Source organism: Ascaphus truei, chromosome 2 (assembly GCF_040206685.1).
Source record: "Ascaphus truei isolate aAscTru1 chromosome 2, aAscTru1.hap1, whole genome shotgun sequence".
NCBI classification, from domain to species: Eukaryota; Metazoa; Chordata; class Amphibia; order Anura; family Ascaphidae; genus Ascaphus; species Ascaphus truei.
The window spans coordinates 137,899,099-137,919,474 of NC_134484.1; the positions used below are offsets into that span (position 1 = coordinate 137,899,099).

Sequence of the window (20,376 nt, forward strand, 5' to 3'; positions counted from 1 at the left end):
GTGGAACACAAAACGATTTATGTATTGTTAAAGAACATCTGAAGCTAAAACCTGTGAGCTTTGAAGATCCAACAAGTCTTATCTTCAGACAGTGCGAGTACATACTGTATAACATATTATGACCGAACAGGACAACTGGAGAAAACCACATCCACCCAGAACAAAGATTGAATGTTTCAAACAAACCAGAGTGTGTGTGTGCGTGCTCGCATGTGCATATATGTGTGTATGTGTGTGTGTATGTGTGTGTGATACAGATCGATACACACACACCGTAGGTGGTATTATGCCTTTAAGATCTCAATCAAGCAACTTAAACCAGTAGGTTATATAAAATATCTTAACACTTTATTTGTATAGAGTTTGACATACCTACTACAAATATATAGTCCACCCCTCATACGCAAACACCTTTGCTTAAATTGGATTAACGTTATACGGTACCTGTAATACTTCCTTCCTTTCTATCAGCAGAGAGGAGAATGAAAGTCTTGGTGCTGTCTTTCAGAGAGGTTTACAAAAATAGATTAATCAGGGTTGGGCAGCTTGAAATTTGTGGAACCCATCCTAATAATTTATTTGCAAATTACAAAAAAACAAAAAAAAAAACCAAAGTGCTTCTTTAAGCTTCGTACACTCAGAGGAAAAGTGGAACAGCTTTAATCTTCTGACGTTACAAAATGTGGAGAGATTCACTTATGCCACTATAAACTTGAAATGCAAATTTAAAGCATACTGCTCACTTTCACATAAGCAAGAAGTCTGAACATCATATGAAGCAAACAGCTTTACAGACTTTCGCCTTAAATTAACAAAAAAATGGTAAAACAATAACTTCAATTTGCCATATAACACAGCATGTTTTAGTGGCTTGAAATGCATCACTGCATGTAAAATAAATAACTGCACTGGTAGACGAGAACAAAGGCAGATTGGGGTTACTTTAGGGAGTTGTTACCCATACTGAAATAAAACTAACCAATGTATAAGAAATAAGACGTGGCTCATTATTTCTGTACACTGGTTTAACTTAACATCTTCAGTGCTGGGGGATCCTCCAACACATTGTCCTGCAATACACTGCAGGTCCCTCTCACCCTGAAGAAGTCCATCTCCATAGACAAACATGATGGAGGAAGGAAACATTAAACATGATTTAGGGTGAAGGTATCTTGAAACCAACATAAAATACATTCTTCATCCTTAGCAAAAAAAAAAAAATCATTTACAATGAATTAAGATATTGTATTAAAATCACTTTTTTTTTTTTTTTACATTTTCAACTCCCTGAATATATCAATAGTATACAATATCTTTACTGGCTACAAATTGCGACTTGACTGCAAGGACGAAGTGGGAACGAGGCATCTAATATGGTTTGGATAAATGCCAGCCCTCCATAGCAGTAATACTCCAGGTAAGCAATCTTCAACATAAATGATTGCATGTCAATTAACAGTTCCAGAAGCGTTCAGACGGCAGCATCATTTACGTCAAGTCGGCCATATTTAATTCTGGCAGGGGTTCTTTCCAATAGCAGAAAGAGCTAAAGTCGGGACACGTGAACGCAGAATTCTGTTCTTTATCAAGTAGTGGGAAGACATGTTCCACCAGCTCACTTAGTCTGCTATACCTGGGAAAACATAAGAAACATAAAAAGTATTACTCATGAAATAACAGCAAAGACGGAAAACTGTGAAAAGTGCATGAACGTCTTAGTGTGTGGGTTACCCAGAATGTTCCGGTATACAAAACATCACACAAGGCATCAACTACATAGTACCTGGGTGTGGGTTTGTCATGGACTGTATTGCATTGTAAGCTTCTACATTCCTAATAGAATACCCCCGAGGCTGCACCCTGCTGCATTACATAGGTTGGGCAGTCAACGCCAGGGAAAAAGTAGAAAGGCAGAAAGTTCTCTGAACTAAAAGGAATAAAATAATGTGTTCAGTGTTTATGGTTTAATATCTAAGCAGACACTAGAGGAGTTGTTTTTTTTCCACTTCATTCGTATTGAATGCGCCAACAACGTACTACACCTGTACAATAATCATACAAATCCAATCAGAAGTCTGCAATCTATCCTAAACTTTAAATGTTCCCCCCTCCCTATACGTTATGCATGTGGCTGGTCGCCATCTGGGTTTGTACTTCTATCCTGATACATTTTGTATATTGAGGATTTATTTATATTTGAGAAATTATTTTGCAATTTAGCCATTTTCAGTGTGTAATGTCTTCGCCTTGCGCCCGCCCCCCCCCCCCTTTTCTCCAGTCAAAATGACACCGGGGGCTCATGTGATGTCTCCATGGCAACCCTTACCCAGCACCATTTGATGCCGGGTTGCTGGAAAGTTAAGGTAAGTAAAAGGTAAGTAAAGTTAGAGGCCCGGGATTTAATTTAAATGCCTTCGGGGAAGCGCGGAGCCTCTGTAACCGCCGCGCCCCTCCCAGTATTAGAGTATTTTGATTATTTTCCTTTCTACATTGCTGTGGAGAGGTTCTTGCAGCTTTGTGGGGACATATCATTTGTACCTCTTTATTTAATTGAAAATAGTTTATTTTTCAAAGGTTTAGCTCCCTTGACAAGCACCAACCCCCCCCCCCCCCCTCTGTCCATCCACACACATGCACAAAGAAGGTTCTTACGATGTCTTGTTCCCTTTTGATCGCTCCTGTATTAGTTCGCCTTTTGGGTTCACAGTGAATATTCGGCAGTCTGGCACACCCACTTGCACATAGGCAAACACATCCTGAGACAATACAAAACAATGTCTGTTTGGAAATGATCACAGCCATACTAACCGGGCTCACACCACCGCAGATTACTTTACCATGAAAAAAAAACATATACATCTTAATGAATTAAGCCCCCATCCCACGAGGCTTTAAACCCCCATTTGCCAATAAAATATCAAAACAGCAGAAAAAAATCCGCATACTAAAACAATAAAACACAAAGCCAGAGCTGAAAGGCAAAAGGGAATTTAAAGAGCCCCCAACTGTAAACATTTCAACACAGAAGCAAAGCAGCGATCCAGGGACACTGCTTATATTCCCATGCTGTGGGCCTCAGGAAACTGTGAGTCATGCGGAAATGTGAACAGCCTGGGGGACAACACACACTTCTGTGGGAATCCCTTTGCTTGATCATCTGTGGCTTTGTGCCACTTTTGTTGAACATGAAATACTAGAGTGATTGGGGGAAAAAAAGACAAATAGAAAAAACATGTTTATTCGTTCTAGGAATCACAAGCAATGCTCGGTGGGGAGTATTACATTTTAAAATAAATTTCAGTTATTTGATAAAAGTTCTCTCTTAAATCAGGTTTCCTGTGACAAGGACAATGCATCTGTCTCACAAGAGTTTAATAAAAAAAAAAAAAGTGCTATAGTGCAAAAAATTGGTTAATATGTTACCATATCAAATGGTATCAAATAGGATATTGCAACAAATTATTAGAAAGAAATCCAATGTGTATCCATGATACCTGGGCCCAAGGGACAAAGAACTCAGGAATGCTGCCAGGGTAGGGCCCCAAAAGGAGCAGGTTGTGAGGCAGTTATGCCCTGGGCTATGTGTATATGTATATATGCAAATGCGTGCGTGTATATGTATATATGTATATATGTATGTGTGTGTTCAAGTGTGTGCAAGTATGTATTTAACCAGATGCTATACTGAAAAGAATAAAACCATAGTACAACAGCTGAGCATTTTTACACTATATTGTCAAACAAGACATATAGTCTTAGCACGCGCAAAACCCAAGCACACTATATTGTATAAATGTATTTGTGTAATTTGGAGTGTTACCGAGTTCGTGACCTATGTGTACAACAAAAAAGACAAAAAATACCCAATACTACATCGAACTTGACAAATAATATAGTACATTAGAATGTATTTTATCTATATTCTTTCCACAAATATGGGTCATCTAGTTCAATACATTGGCCAAAACTTTTTAAGCCTACAACCACAACATTTTATATCAGCATTTTTACATTATATTGTCAAACAAATCTGATGCGGAGTCCAACATTTTTTTAAATATATATTATATATTCATTACAAAAAACGATGTGAAAAGAACGTTATGGAACTCTCAAACGAGAAAAGGTTTTCTTATGTAAAACCAATGCCAAATTTTTTTTAAAAAAGGGGACGGGTAGAGGGAGTTACAGTATGGGTAGAACTCTGCTCTACCTGGATAATCAACAGTACTCAACCATAAACATGTTATATGCATTTAAACAAACCGATCACAAACACAGAACATACTCACATTAGGTCTGTTTCCAAAAGCAGCATAAAAAGGTTGTTTGTAAGGAGCGAATAAGTTTTTTATATCATTGAGGCACTCGATCTTGAACCTCTCGGGTTTTTTTTCTATGACCTCCCTAAAATAGTAATGAAAAAGTGGGAGTGTCATTGATTTAATAGCAAGGGTTTAATACAGCCACACAAAGACTTTTTAAAAGAAAAATGGTTTCGATGTTTATAAAATATATAAAGTCAAAGGGACTTTGGTTAATTTTTGGGAAAAGGAAACTTATGTGACAGAAATCCAGCTGGAAAGCTTTTGACCAAGTTGAGACTTGACAAAATAATATTGCTGAAATGAAGATACTGTTGATATATTTTTGAAATGGACTGGGGGGGTCTCTGGAGAAGGATTGAAAGTGATGTTCAGTTTCCATTTTGTGTGAAAGAATGTATCTGGTGTAAATGAGAGATTTCGCTCCTAAGTTAATTTACAAATGTGCCTAAAGTAACGCCCACATTCCTAGTGAGAGTTGGTACCTGGAACCTATTCATAGCTGTTTTGAGGCTAGTTTTAACCAGGTTTAATGAGCTGTAATATGATTGGTTTAAGAATTAAGGAGTGGTTAGTGTAATCTGCCTAGTAACAGTTTTAGACAAAGGAACCAAAAATATATAAAGATGCTGCCTGGACACTCCCTGGCAGAGAGAGAGTCTTGTAGACTTTTGAATGAGTATGATCATAATATACTATGTATTGAAATAAACTACTTATCAACTGAACCCCGATTGTCAATTTGGAACATTGACAGACTTATTTCTGCACAATTATACAGTCTCCTTCAGAAAATAATATATTCTTATTTAAGGTACAGCCAACTTAAACCAAAACATGTTTCTAATAAGAAATTAATAAACACACAGCCCCTGCAACACAAACCCACCACGTGTCAAAAGGAGTGCTACTGGGATTGTGACGTAATGTATATAACAGGAGGCAGAAAGACCCAGTGCTACATCCAATATGACAAATTATATTGTTAATACTTATCTTTTTCTTCTCATAAGTAAGGGTCATTTGGTTAAATTCTTTGGCCAGAGCATTAAAAGGCCAGGTCCCCAGTGGCCGCTACGACGTGCGTGCCACACACCACAGCCCTATATGGGGCAGGCCCCAGTGGCGGGGTGTGTGGGCGCGCAAAGAGCTGTGACGTGTATGCTGGCCGGGAAGACAAGCATTTTGTCTTCCCGTGCTGCGATCATGTGGTCGGCACACACCAATGGAAGGGTAGATATGACCCGGCATGGCCGCGCCCCGCTACAGACCGCCGATCGTGGCTGCAGTCTGTGCACGCGCCGCCATGCCGCCAAGCACGCGTGCAACAGTGAGGACTGGGGCCGTAGCCTAAGCCTGCAGCACATCATGACTATCTGCACACATTCACTTTACCTCTCTGATAGAGGAAGAAGTCTTAATAGACTGGTCATTCACAGGTGTATCACAAGACCTGCCCTTTAAAAGTGGGCTGGGTGAGCTTAGTACCCCCTCTATATCCTCTTACTGAGTGCGTGCACTACCTCTCATTACTCAGTGACCTTAAAAGCAGGGAGGAGGGGTCACACACTTCCAAACTATTGTTATCAGTTGACCGTGTATTAAGACTTCTTCCTCATGGTTTGCAAGCATACAAAACAATGCCTGTTTGCAGGCTTATAACACTTTGGCCAAATAACTTAACTAAATATCTTGGACCTCCAATATGAGAAGAAAAACAGATAAGTATTTAACGATATATTTGGTCATATTGGATGTAGCTCTGGGGATTCTTACCTTTTGTGAATAAGAAATGAACTCTACATACCTGTGAAAAGCAGAGAAGAGGCTGCTGGGAGACAGCATCAATGGTCCTCTGGGTAGAATAGTGCCTCTGTCATTCACCCAATGCAAATAGCCTCTTGTCATATCTGCCATCCCAATGGCACGAGCAGAGCAATACAGAAATTTGTACCCATTCCTAAAGTGCAAAAAAAACCCCCAAAAACTCACAAATCATTGTTTTAGGATCTACTGGGATTTTAATCTAATTTATATGACGAAGATCTCACAAGTGCAACAAAAAATACAAACTTACATTAAAATAAAAATGTCCTCAAGCATGCACAAAGCACTAAGCCGTGTAATAAATTAACAAACTATTTCAGATAAAAATTGAAAAGACATCAATGTACTAAAAGTAGGACTGAAAATGCTTGGATTGTGCTAGAATGATATGGCCTGATAAAGCCTGCCTGTCAATCCTACTCCACAAATCTTTCCTACAGTATACTGCTGTGGCTTCTCTTTCATCCACTTTGCGCTTTTACAACTGCCTTGTACACGCCCTCTGCTCTCTCAGCTGACTGTTTTCTGAATGTGCAACTTCATTTACACTTCGAACGCTGTAATAATACATCACTGGCTTTATCACATCAGTATCCAAGATTAATTTAAGTTGCTCCTTAATTAGGATTTAAGAAATAACTATCCATACAAAATTGACCCAAGTGGCGTAACAGGTTTTTTTTTGGTAACTTGTTAGGCATGAGATGTTTATACGTACTCATTAATAGAGTGGTAGAGTTTAGCGATGCCTTGATGTGTCCAATCTTTCCCAAGCTGTGGAAGAATCTGCCCGAGGGCATCAGACCTTTGTTAAAAAAAAAAAAAAAATAATAAAAAAAAATTAATGTTCAGATTTAAAAGAAATAAAATAAATTCAAGGAAGAACTAGCGTTTGATCTTAGAACATTCTATATATGTGTAGCCATGTACCCCCTTGCCCTACCCAACATCTAAGCCCTGGTACCAGCGCAGGCAGTGTTAGGGTTAAATCTATGCCCTTGCTGCTGCAGCAGTAAACAACTCCCTTGAGTGACAGGGGGGAGGGAGGGAGAGGAGAAAGAGAGACACCGCAGGGGAGTGGGAACAACTACCCCATACTCCACCAGGGAGCATGGGAGTCAGGGATAGACCTTTGGGGCACGCCCTGGGGGTTGAGTCCAGGGACCAGACGAAAAGGCATTGTTGATGTGTACGGCTGTACCCAAAGACCAGTTGCTGTTTTTATACTCCTGTCTGTGACTGCAGTTTATCAGGGGGGAGGGGTGCAAGAGGGTTTTCCTGCAGGGACTGCACCCAGCACTGATGGGGCCTGCTGGGAATGGAGGCACTGCACACACAACAAGATGAGAGCTCTATATTCAAAAGCCTGTCCTGTCTTCCCCACTACCATCGGCAGACACTCCACAATCCTGTAAGCCTCACAGGTACAGCACAGCGAGAGTACAGCTAACAGTGACATCTCCCAGACGGTGGGGGAACACCTGTTACATATTTTTCCTCCTATTGGTTGCATTGTCAATCAAATTTCCAATGGTATTTTTCAATTGGGTACAGATGATTGTGTGTGTGTGGACCCAGCGAGGAAATCATCAAGTTCAGAAACGATCATTGCTGTATAAAACCACTCTGATTGCATCTTCTGTTTAATCAGTGTACAACCACAGTGCTTTACTAGCCATTTCATTCGTACAGTAGTTGTTCGTTTTGATGGTAAATCTAATAGGCACTAAATGAGCATCCAAGAACTACTTGATGGCGCACGGTTAAGAACACGTTTCCTTTCAAGCAGATATACTGCAAATTCTATTAAAACAGTTCAGAAAGTTCACGATTATCTGCTCATTTTATCCCAGGTTTCAAATTAGACACCTTTACTGGCAACTTCAAAAATCAGGTAGTGCCGAGTTCAAAGGCCGAACCTGTCAATGCTCCAAAAGATAAAGGGACATGATGACAGCACGTCTGTTCTCAGATATTTGTATTAGATTTCCATCAGCTACACATACAACTAACTAGACACATCTCTACCCACGAGTGAAAAAAAAAGTATAAACTTTACTGATTTAACAACTTCCCAGAATACAAAAACACATTACATAGTTTAACTGGAAGTGTCACGACTATTTTAGGATGTTTTATAGCTGCAGAATGTTCTCAGAGTAAACCGCTTGTGTGCGAGAGGTGAAGAGGGTACACAACGAAAACAGAGTGCTGTGAAGTCCACGTTTGTAGAATGTATAAACATCAATCCCCCAAGTACATAAGGGGGCCCATACGGGAGAGGTTTGAATTGCAAGAAAAGGAGGAATAGGGTACAATATAGTTCCACATGTCAGAGTGGGACCTTTGAAATGTGAATATATTTTTTTTTAAATGTTACTTGCTTGGTAATTGTTCCATCAATGTCCGATATGATGATTTTGTCATTCCAATTCCACAGGTATATGGTGCCTTCACACCTGCATGTACCTTGATACTGGGTAGTAATGCTAAAAACAACATCATTTGGGCCATCTCGGAGCTTCAATCTTTCCTGGAAAGATAAAAAAAAAAGGTTACCAAATAATTTCCCATCCCATTCTTTCATACGCCCCTGAACGGCTTAAAATCGCTTCCTGTGCCAATACTTTTCATTTGAATTCACCCCGTCCCTTATCGATCACATTTTCTGTGCCCGGTAATGTAAAAGAAGATACCCATGTCTGTGCAGACCTGCTGCAAATGTCCTCACTGCGGCACATGGAGATGCAGATGATGCGTGAAAAGGACTAATCATACAGAATACCATTAGAAAAAGAAATGTACAGCAAGTTATAGGTAATACAGTAATACCTTTCCAGACATTGAACGTTTTCTACAGGAAGAAAAACTGATTTTCGAATCTACCATATAACTTCACCGCACCCAAACGCTTTTGAATTCCTCTACAAAAAAAAAATAATATATAGCAAAATTTATAGGAAGGTATAGGCTCCAATAGATTGGAGGAAACCAGGGTTTGCTACCACATCTTATTGACATGCCTGACCTGGCATCGGTGTGCGTGCTGGAGCTAATTGAGCTTTAGAAAATAGGACTGTAACGTGCATAGCAAATACAAAAAGCTGCTTTCAGTCAAGATTCCAGATACAGAAATCATTTATTTCCTTATCTGCTCCTCATTCAAAAAAAACAAATATTGCTTCAAGGCTTAGGCTCTCCTAGTTGGCCCCATTACAACTTATTTCTCCCAGTGTTTAGGAAGCTGTCATGTCAGTGCTTGCATAGCTTCCCTGAAGACTTGTCCTAAAACTGCTGCAGTATGATAAAAAGCCAGCATTTGTGTAGAACTTAAATGTCTGGAATTAAAGGTTTGTGTTTTTTTTATTATCCTCTAGGGAGCTGGACTTGAATGTACACTGTATTCTCCCTTCTGTGCAGCAAGCACTGTACACAAGCACACAGCTGTGTGCGCTAATTGCTCAGTTCCCTTCCTGCACTCTGCAACAGGATAGAACAATGCCTTAAAGTGGGAATTACTGCTCTGGCCAACTAATGCCAGTGACAAGTTTACATTTGGGTAAAAATAAAAAGCACCATCTAGATCTGTCATCTACCAATATTTGAAAAAAGTGTTTGCATATAAACATGGTGATCTGAGGCCTGGGGCAGGTTTAATTTCCTCTGGCTGCTCCCTTTTTTCTGATGTCAGTGTTCAACAAGTGCTTGCACAGTAAGAGACCCCTTTATTCCCCCTTCTTTCCCTTAACCTTATTTTGATTTGCTCTCTGCTGTGGACGAGGTGGGGTCATAGGCAAAGGAAATACTTGATTAACCAACACTTCCACATTAACAGGGCCTCTAAGAAATTATTATTTTTTTCTGAGTGAAACCAATTAGACTGTTTTATTCTTTACAAAAAAAACTTTGTTTTCGGTCTGGCTGTGCGGGGTTGCACCTTTTATGGGTCTATTAAAGGTGTAGCATCCTCAGCCTCTGGGGCAACTTCAAGACCTGTGTTTAAAAGAGTATCTTATGATAAAACTCTCCTCACTATACCTTCCATTTGACGTCTAGCATTTAGGAACTGTTTTAGCAGCGTACTTTAACTTAGCTACTGAAAAAAATTGAATAAAAATCCCCTTAACTTTTTCACATAACTAATTGAGAACTTCAGTTGTTTCCTGTTTTCTGCAAAACAAATTTTTCATTGTTTTTAATTTATTTTTGAATGGCTATTACTGTAAATGCTTCTAAGAGCGGCTTTACAGCGTGGACCACTGCTACTTTATTTCCTCTCCAAATAAGCAACTACTCCTGATGAGTCACTTTACACATTAATCTTAACTGAACACTTGTTACATCAGTTTAGTCAAATGGGCAGACTAGGTCAATCAACAGGTCCTTATCTGCAAATAACATTTGTTTCTATATTAATGTGCCTATGAGGGAGTGCTTAGACTAGAATTTTAGCTCGTGGAATGGCAACTGGCTGACGATTGCCTGGTAAGTATGCACTGACCTACTAAAATAGCCTCAAGGCTGAATTATCCAGAAGGGGCATTTTGAGTCACACAGGAACATTTCAACCCCAAGAGAAAATATTTCACCTGTGTTCTGACTCATTGAGAGACATGTCTGTATACTGCATCTACTGTTCTGTCTCATCCCTGCCTTTCCTATTGTTCTCTCTCCGCTGTGTCCAGTACGTTCTTCCACCCAAGTCTTCTGTCACTCCCACCGTGCACAACACACACCTATGTAATTTGCCACCTCCATAGCTCTTCACAGTTTAACAAGAGGCTAGCCATATACACAAACAATTATCCCCCAAATGACTCATTTGGCCCGACTTTTAATATAAACACCAACAGCTGGTAGTGTCAAACATTTCCAGTCTACAATGATGAGACCACAGAGTTAAAAGGCATCAAATATTGGTCTTAATTGTATTTAGGCAGTTCAGGAGTCAAACTTTCCAGCTGATGTAACTGGGTTCAGATACAGGGCAATTAAAGGAGACACGCAATCTGGGAACAAAATCAACTAATAGAGATTAATTGTAGGTTATTTTAAAATATATTTTTCTCTTAACTATGTTTCTATGGTAAAGGAATTCCAGTGGTGGGTGCAGGAGGGTTACAATCTGTATCTACATTTATTTTCGTGACGAGACGACTTCTCAATTCTATGGGTAAATGGTTCTATTTTCTCTTTTTGTAAAAAGTGATTATAATGCCATCAGTCAGTCCGAAAAACTGTAAGTAGCCAATAGGCTTGAATTTTGGGGGACCTGAAGGTAAGGTAACCCTATGAATTTTTTTACAGCATTCAAATAGGAAAAACGGGTCTTTTTCACGGTGAATGCCCATAAGAAATCTAATTGCACTAACATGTTAATTTTTTATGTTGGGATGTTCACAAATGTGAACAAACCTCAACTAATCTGGAACTTAGAAGGTCTCGAAAAAGAAATGCTGCGCTCTCTATTGTAAAGCTTAGGCCGTAATATAGTATTGTATTGTATTGTATTGTATGTCTTTATTTATATAGCGCCATTAGTGTACATAGCGCTTCACAGTAGTAATACATGTGGTAATCAAATAAATAACAGATAATATAAATAACAGATCATGGGAATAAGTGCTTTAGACATAAAAGTAACATTTCGCAAGAGGAGTCCCTGCCCCGAGGAGCTTACAGTCTAATTGGTAGGTGGGCGCGCGGCACTTATAATTGGCTGTGGTTAGTCAGCTGTTCCATATTAGGGCCACGCGCGCACGGTAGTGAGCCGGACGATTGGGGGAAAGACTGTGAAAAGTACGTTTTCGTGCTGCTACCCGTTGCTGTGTGTGTGTGTATATGTGTGTGTGTGTGTGTGTGTGAGTGTGTGAGTGTGTATATGTATGTGTGTGTGTGTGTGTGTATGTGAGTCCGTGTGAGTGTGTATGTGTGTGAGTGTGTATGTGTGTGTGTGAGTGTGTGAGTGTGTATGTGTGAGTCCGTGTGAGTGTGTGTGTATGTGTGTGAGTGTGTATGTGTGTGAGTGTGTGTGAGTGTGTGAGTGTGTGTGTGTGTGTGAGTGTGTGTGTATGTGTGGGAGTGTGTGTATGTGTGGGAGTGTGTGTATGTGTGGGAGTGTGTGTATGTGTGGGAGTGTGTGTATGTGTGGGAGTGTGTGTATGTGTGTATGTGTGGGAGTGTGTGTATGTGTGGGAGTGTGTGTATGTGTGGCAGTATGTGTGGGAGTGTGTGTGTGTGTGTGGGAGTGTGTGTATGTGTGGGAGTGTGTATGTGTGGGAGTGTGTATGTGTGGGAGTGTGTATGTGTGGGAGTGTGTATGTGTGGGAGTGTGTGTATGTGCGTACACGTACGTGTGTTGGTGTGTGCGTACAAGTACAGTACGTGTGTGCGTACACGTACAGTACGTGTGTGTGTGTGTGTGTGTGCACGTACAGTACGTGTGTGTGTACACGTACGTGCATACACATGTGTGTCACAAAATCCATATCTTATCACTGGCAGGTTTTTTATTTATTATTTTTTGTTAATATTAAAAGCGCAGTATAAAACAGTGTTTTTTAATGTGTGAGTGTGCAGGGAGAGGGGCGATGACCACGCCTACCCGTGCACATCATAGCCACGCCCATCTGTCGCTCATAGCACTGAAGTCTATACACACAAAAAGTGTACTACACATGCACGAATGCTCGCATGCTCGCGCAGCCGCGCCCCCGCGCCAACTATGAAACAAACCTTAAGTGTACTACACATGCACGAATACTCGCATGCTCGCGCAGCCGCGCCCCCGCGCCAACTATGAAACAAACCTTAAGTGTACTACACATGCACGAATACTCGCATGCTCGCGCAGCCGCGCCCCCGCGCCAACTATAAAACAAACCTTAAGTGTACTACACATGCACGAATGCTCGCGCACCCGCGCCAACTATGAAACAAACCTTAAGTGTACATGACTCCCGATTAGCAACGACATTGGATAAGCCATTCGCTGTAAAACGAAGCGTTGTAAAACGAGGACTGCCTGTACTGGCCATTTAAGTGGCAATCCCTCCAAAGACCAAAGTAAATTAGTCCTCTAGGCGGTTAGATCTTGGTCATTAAAAAAAAAAAAAAATCTGACTTCTATGGATTAAAAAAATTATAATCAAAGTATTATGTAAACCTGGTGTGCGGAGATTTGCAGGATTTGATTTCCTGTGCCTGTTCCCTCCTTTTACCTCTCCTGCAAAATCCAGAAGGATCAGGATCACCCAAAAAGAAAAGAAAATATAGTGTACACTGTTGTGATAAAAAGGGCTGTTTGAGCCAAGACTCCTTTTAATCCCCCTTTTTATCACAACAGTGTACACTATATATTTTCTTTTTGGGTGATCCTTCTCCTTCTGGATTTTTGTGAGTGGTGATTGAAGTGGAGGACCTTTGGAAACAAGTCCTATTTTCACACAAACATTAATACAAATTATGAGTTCACTTTCCACTTGATGTATTTGCACTTTAATAATCGCTTGTAGTGTGTGTGAGAGCGCCACCAATATCACTTTTTGGTGTAGTTTGTGCCCTCCTTTTGTCTGGTGTCACTTTGTATAGCAGTATAAGAGGCCCTTATCTTTATTGGCTCTCTGATAAGGATATAGTGGGCTAAAAGATAAGAAACCGCTTGACTGACAAACGCTTCCCCCGTCAGTTGCCCCAAGTAATTAAACTTGTACAGTAGTTAACACCCCCACACACACAAAATGTAAAAACAGTCAAACCTTTGGTTAAAAAAAAAATCTGACCTGGTTTAAAGAAAACATGTTACGTGTTAAAAGCATTAAACGAAAAATCACCGGAAGTACAATGAAGTACAACTGTAATAGTAAATAGTTTGATTGACAAATATATGGAATAAACCATATTTACCCTTCATTACAGTTTTCTATTAGAGTGTATTATGTTGCTCATAAAGAAGACATAAAAGTAAATAACATGACATACTATTTTGTCAGAGGACAGTCGAAGTGTTTTGCGGTAGGACATGGTGCTGCTCGCATGGCTTTGATGTTCCAGAAGGGAGGATTCCATTTGTAATTGCTTCAGCTCCAGGGACTCATCACTTGAAGAATTATCGTCAGCAGCTGGTCTAATAATACACCAGTAAAAGACATGGTTATATATTAACCGTGGCCATATTTGTATCTAGAAACCCCTCTTATCTACTAGATACCACCACAAAGTTATACTTACGTGATAATTCCCTAAGGACAAGGCCTTACCTGGTGATTAATACTCCAGCTGGGTTAAAGGCCAGGTAATGCCCTGTCCTGGGGTGTTTAGTTCTATTACACGCGACGTTTGTTTTGAAGATGTAGTAGTTTCGCGTATTTCGTTTTTCAATGTTCTTACACAGAGGATGGTACCGTATTAACACAGAGAATAGACAAACACAAGTAAGGTAGAAGCGATACCTTTAATAGCCAACTCTAGTATTAGCCAATGAGTTAGTTATTGCAGGAATCATTTTTATCTTGCTTTTGTTGGTCTTACAAAGTGATGTAAGGGAATACCTTCTTCTCTTTGCCTGTGCTGGGGAAAGCTGAAAGGAGTCAGCCTCTCCCCATTTCCAAGTGTTTGCATTAGCTGCCTTTTAATTCAAGGATTAAATGTAAAAAATGCTTTGTGGAGCCAGTGGGGACAGCTGCTGGATGGAGCTAGTGAGGTTGGAGCAGCTGATGTGCCCAGCTCTGAAACTTCTCTGTAGAGCATCTCTTAACTTGCCAATATAATCCTTTAGGTGGCAAATTAACCTAGCTACTAAACCAGGGAAAACAACCAGAACTTGGTAGTTCCGGTTGATTTCCCTGGTTTAGTAGCCAGGTTAAGTTCTTTAGTACACCACATTCTTTTTATGTTTAAACATATGTTATTGTTCTTGGTAACCTGGTGTGCACCAGGATGAACTTGGGCAGATGTCTATTTTTAAACCTCCTGTACTATGTAACTCAGGCCTGCACAACATACGGCCCCTCTCTGAGCAGCCCGCGATGAGATAAAAAAAAAAAATAAATGGCGGCGATTCCCCGCGGTCCCGGCACACATGTGCCGGGCCCTCTCCCGCTCCCTGCCCCCTTACCCCCCACTCGCAACGTGGGACGGAGGGAGAAGTCACAGCCAGCTGAGCTCTTCTGCGGCCGCTCCCCCCCCTGATCCCAACGTGGATATGTGCAGGGGGGTGATGTGAGGTGCATTGAGGTGAGGTGCCGGGGGGGGGGGGGGGGTGAGGTGCCGGGGGGGGGGGGGTGAGGTGCCGGGGGGGGGGGGGTGAGGTGCCGGGGGGGGGGGAGGGGGTGATGGGAGGTGCCGGGGGGGGGGGGAGGGGGTGATGGGAGGTGCCGGGTTGAAGGGGGTGATGGGAGGTGCCGGGGGGAAGGGGGTGATGGGAGGTGCCGGGGGGAAGGGGGTGATGGGAGGTGCAGGGGGGGAGAGTGATGGGAGGTGCAGGGGGGGAGAGTGATGTGAGGTGCAGGGGGGGAGATTGATGTGAGGTGCAGGGGGGGAGAGTGATGTGAGGTGCAGGGGGGAGAGTGATGTGAGGTGCAGGGGGGGAGAGTGATGTGAGGTGCAGGGGGGGAGAGTGATGTGAGGTGCAGGGGGGGGAGAGTGATGTGAGGTGCAGGGGGGGGAGAGTGATGTGAGGTGCAGGGGGGGAGAGTGATGTGAGGTGCAGGGGGGGAGAGTGATGTGAGGTGCAGGGGGGGAGAGTGATGTGAGGTGCAGGGGGGGAGAGTGATGTGAGGTGCAGGGGGGGAGAGTGATGTGAGATGCCTTGAGGGGGGGCTCACGCGAGCGTCCCGCAGGCGTGCTCAGGAGTTAGATATATTTAAATTGCACTTAATAAAGGTTATATTTCATAACAAATAACCATTTAATACTAGTCAATAAGTGTATACATGAGTGTATTTTGATCTCAAAGTACTTCTCTTTTGTTAATTTATCAATATTTACCTACTAAATTTGCACCTCGTCTTGTATTTTGATTTTAAATGACAGACTATAAACTAATTTTTTCTACATATATTTTGCATTTTTTTGAGATAGCCTCGACTCCCAGAATAGTCTTCTTACTCAAGACCCAGGTTTACTCTTCGCGAGTAGAGCTACACACAGCAGGATAATCTTCTGCTGTCTAACGAAGCTAGACTGGAAGTCGTCAAAATGTCAATATTTGATACTGTAAAGCAGTCTATGCTGCTCACTATTTTTAGGTTGCTTTTTTAAACGCTTGCCTGAACCGGGAGCCTTGCGGAGCTGATCCATGCCCCCCCCCCCCCAAATTCCTAATCGCTCAATTGGCTTGTCTATCGCCCAACAGAAAAGGCTTTCTATTGGTGACCATGATGGCAATTTGTATTCGAAACTACAACATTACATAACATTTTAATAGGAATCGAGGGGGGGGCTTATAATAATGTATTCAGTTTTCGGGTGCATTGCAGCTGTAAAAAAGATCTTGTACTGATGAGATGGTACAGTAAATATCCCGCTTACATACTCCGGCTGTGCATTTCCTGCGCTCTCCTGTATTACGGATGTTATTATGACCTCCTAGAGGATACACTAGTGCCGATGGCAGGGGAAGTGACTACAAACACAAAGGTCAAGTGTGAATTTATATATGTCAAAGTTGTAACTAAACAGAAACGGTAAGGTTTCCTGCATAGCAAAAACACTTTCTATGACGAAGATGGGTCATCAAAATGCATGACAGGATTGATTATGAAGTACAAAGATCCTCCATAGAAAACTATTTCTAATAGGATAGCAATCTGCAGGGCACAGAGAAATCAATTAAGAAACCAAATCGGATTAAATCCCTTTCAGAAAAATACAAAACAAATAGTTTACAGGTAAGAATACGGTCATGGAAGAAGTTGGTTCAAGACAGTCAAATTCCTCCGCTGCAAGGTACCTCGTGGCCAAGCCCTATATCTGTCCATGTCTAAAGTACCTGGAAATGTAGTTGCAAGCAAAGATTTATTCTACTTCAATTGTAAGCAGTTTCTTAAATTCAATGAGCAGTGCAATATTATTATGTATAAATTATGCAGCATTATTTATTTTACTCAAGCAATTCAAATAGACTTGGAAAAAAAAAAGTCTGCATTTTAAATTAATCTTGCCTTTCCCTCTCTTCCATCACTCACATTTTGTAGCATCATGTGCCAGAAGCTTAAAACCAAGTCTGTACTTACTGTGTACGGTGCTTAAAAAAACAAATCAATGTGCAGAGTAGGAACACTAACCAGGCATAAACAACATGCTTTTATTTAAAGTCCGTGTGTCACTTCTGTAAGCAGCAGCTTAGCGCAGATACGACTGCCAGGTATGCACACACGTCACACATTCCAACTGCAAGATGCCATTTATGATTTAATGAGTGATACTGGCCACATAAATACCACCATATGCTGGTGGGAGTTTTTTTTACAGCTTGAATACAGAATTTCTACACCAGTTTAACCCCTCGCCGCATATTCAGTATCTTATTTCCAGGTTACAGTCAAAATCAAACGCAATTAAAAAAAAAATTCTAGAGACACACACACACACACACACACACACACACACACGTTTACTGGCTATGCATCTTAACCCAGGCTGTGGTCAAAGCTGCAAAATGCAGCAAGCATATGCTTACAGGGGACCATGTTATATGGTTTTGAAGCAAAAGGTGGCACTGTGTGCTCATTTGCATGTCATTTCCCAGAATCCCTTGCTGCAGTGGAAGCACTGTGTGCTGGGTGATAATGGTGAAAGGCAGGGTTGCAGACCTGTCTAAGACATGCAAATGAGCATACAGTAATATTTACATTTGAGATCGATAGATACACGATATTTGATACACAAAATGTATACGCAAAACAAAATACATTATTTTGTTTGATACATTTTGTTCACTTATTCAAGTTCCTGTAAAAGTTGGAAGATCTATTAATATGAGTCATTAACCAATACATAGACACAAACCTGATATTAGGCTGGTCTTTCATTTCTGATGTGTGCCCGTTGGGTGCTTCTGTATCCAGTTTTTCATCCTTGGTGTCTGGCTGTTAACACAAATACCCGGTTAAGCTCTGTTTTTAAATCATTTTTAACCACTACCAAGTAAAAAGATAAAAAAAAAAAAATCACATGCAATAACTCCCAAGTGTCACTCTGAAAACAACCCCCATTATTGTGTGCATTGCACATCTTTAATGGGGACAGGAACCAGTTCAAAGCAACAGTGTCAGCTACTTGGCAATGGTGAGGGAAATGGGCAGGGAAGTATAAGTATCCCTAAAGCCTGTTTGGGGGAAATAGGATAGCCAACTGTGTCTGGCTCTACATCTGATCCCAGTTACAGTAAATGCAGTGCTTTGCAGATTCACATTAAAGATGTCAGAAACAGCTGCACATCTCACACCTCTGAAGTAGGATTTAAAATACATACAGACTCCTCACCTGCTAAAGTTACTTTTCCTTACTATTATTATTATTATTTTATTTTTTTTAAGCAGCAAAACTTTTTTCAATACAAGACAATTGCCTCAGGGAGCTGTACGCGTAAAGATTGAATCGGTACGCGTACGCAGAGAGAATTTATCAGTACGCAAAACAAACAAATAGGTCAGTCGCATGCAGCACAAAGAAGGAAACGAATCCCTCCCACATTGTATTTTCTTAGTTAGTTATTAAAAAACAAAAAAAAAACAAAGTGTTGTTTTAGTCTCATTATTTAGCCAAAATATAAAGCACAATTATTCTTGACTAGGTAATGATTGAACCCCCCCCAAATACTAGAAGAAAAGTAAAATGATATATATGCAATTGCATTCCTTGTAGCAGCATTTCTGATGACTGTATGTATACATTTTACACACAGTATGTGCATTACTGAACTGGCAGTCACAAGCTTATGGCACTACTAACCTGCAGCCTATATTACTGTGCGTCATTGCTTTAGCGAACCTAGTTTACCTCTGCCAACGTGATCATAAAACTAATGTAATACTAATGTAGTACTAATTTAGCGCTTTACCTGTTTTATCAAACTATCTTTCTTACGCCAGAACCACCACCGTCCAGATTTCTTTGGCATTTTCTCCTTCATCCACGATTCAATCGTATTCTGGCAAACAAGATGTCGCTCCGTTATATCGACATGAAGGCACATGTTCAAATGATAAACCGTGCAACTTTTTATAGAAAATAACGTTTACATCTATTGATTGCTGTTGTAACATTTACCTTGGGTAAGTTTTTCTGGAACACCTGCAAACTCAGGATCATAGGAGCCGCCAACACCCAGTTATAATACCTGTTAAAAACAGATTATTTTTTTTCCATATAAGGTTTATTAGCATATACCCACATTCTAATTAAAAACATTGCAAAGAAAAAAGGAAAACCAGGTATGTATTACCACGTAGAAGTCAAATACCATGAAAACGTCCACATTTTTGAATGTCTGCAATAGTTTAATTTCTGAATGATTGTGCTGGTCTCCCCATCAGTAAAATAATAGTGCGATAATCTTCTGCATCTGTTTGCGCTTGTCTGTCCTTGTAGGTCATTCAGTTTATGTAATGGATGACTCTGTACCCTCATTGTACCGCACTGTGGAATATGTTGGCGCTTCGCAAATAAAGGATATTATAGGCTAAAGCTATTAAATTCCAGGCATTATTGAAATCCCTGCTCTGATTGGTTAAAATTCTGGGCATTATCCAATCAGTAATGGCCCTGAATTTCTCGCACCCTGACAACTTTTTCAGCCAATCAGCTTTCAGTTCTCATTCACAAATAGTGAGATCAGCTCTCAGACAGGGGAGGTGATTGGACAGGAGGCAGCAGCGAGGCACCGACTCCTCCCCCACCCTGCCTGCAGAGAGCACCACACAGGAGAGTGAGGGGAAAGGTTTGTGTGTCTGTTGTGTGTTGTGTGTCTCTAAAGGGAGCCAGCAGTGTCTGTTTTGTTGGTGTGTGTGTCTTCAGTGTGTGTTTTGTGGGTGGATGAGGGGTGCAGAGTGTTTTGTTGGTGTGTGTCTGCACTAAGTTTACAGGGGGGCTGAAGTGGGTGTAAAGGGGGGGCTGCTGGTGTGTGTTTTGTGGATGTAGAGGGGGCAGCAGTGTGTTTTGTTGGTGTGTGTCTGCAGTGTGTTGTGGGTGTAGAGGGGGGCTGCAATGTGTGTGTCAGTGG

General features: G+C 41.1%; 1 protein-coding gene across 7 annotated transcripts in view; it reads right to left on the reverse strand.

The window, feature by feature from the left end:
• Nucleotides 1-326: 326 nt before the first annotated feature.
• The window catches only part of LPIN2 (lipin 2), an 80,445-nt gene continuing 60,395 nt past the window's right edge, over nt 327-20,376 (reverse strand). For 6 of the 7 annotated variants that reach the window (XM_075585273.1, XM_075585269.1, XM_075585270.1 and 3 more), the window contains 10 exons: nt 19,425-19,494; nt 19,216-19,305; nt 18,162-18,241; nt 14,133-14,277; nt 8,537-8,685; nt 6,871-6,957; nt 6,133-6,285; nt 4,293-4,407; nt 2,653-2,756; nt 327-1,633 (listed from right to left, as the gene is read on the reverse strand). In XM_075585273.1, coding sequence (XP_075441388.1) covers nt 1,489-1,633; nt 2,653-2,756; nt 4,293-4,407; nt 6,133-6,285; nt 6,871-6,957; nt 8,537-8,685; nt 14,133-14,277; nt 18,162-18,241; nt 19,216-19,305; nt 19,425-19,494 — 1,138 coding nt within the window. In that variant the 3' untranslated portion in view covers nt 327-1,488. Of the gene's footprint in view, nt 1,634-1,783; nt 1,928-2,652; nt 2,757-4,292; nt 4,408-6,132; nt 6,286-6,870; nt 6,958-8,536; nt 8,686-14,132; nt 14,278-18,161; nt 18,242-19,215; nt 19,306-19,424; nt 19,495-20,376 lie in introns of all 7 variants that reach the window. The other variant, XR_012799068.1, reaches the window with a different exon arrangement.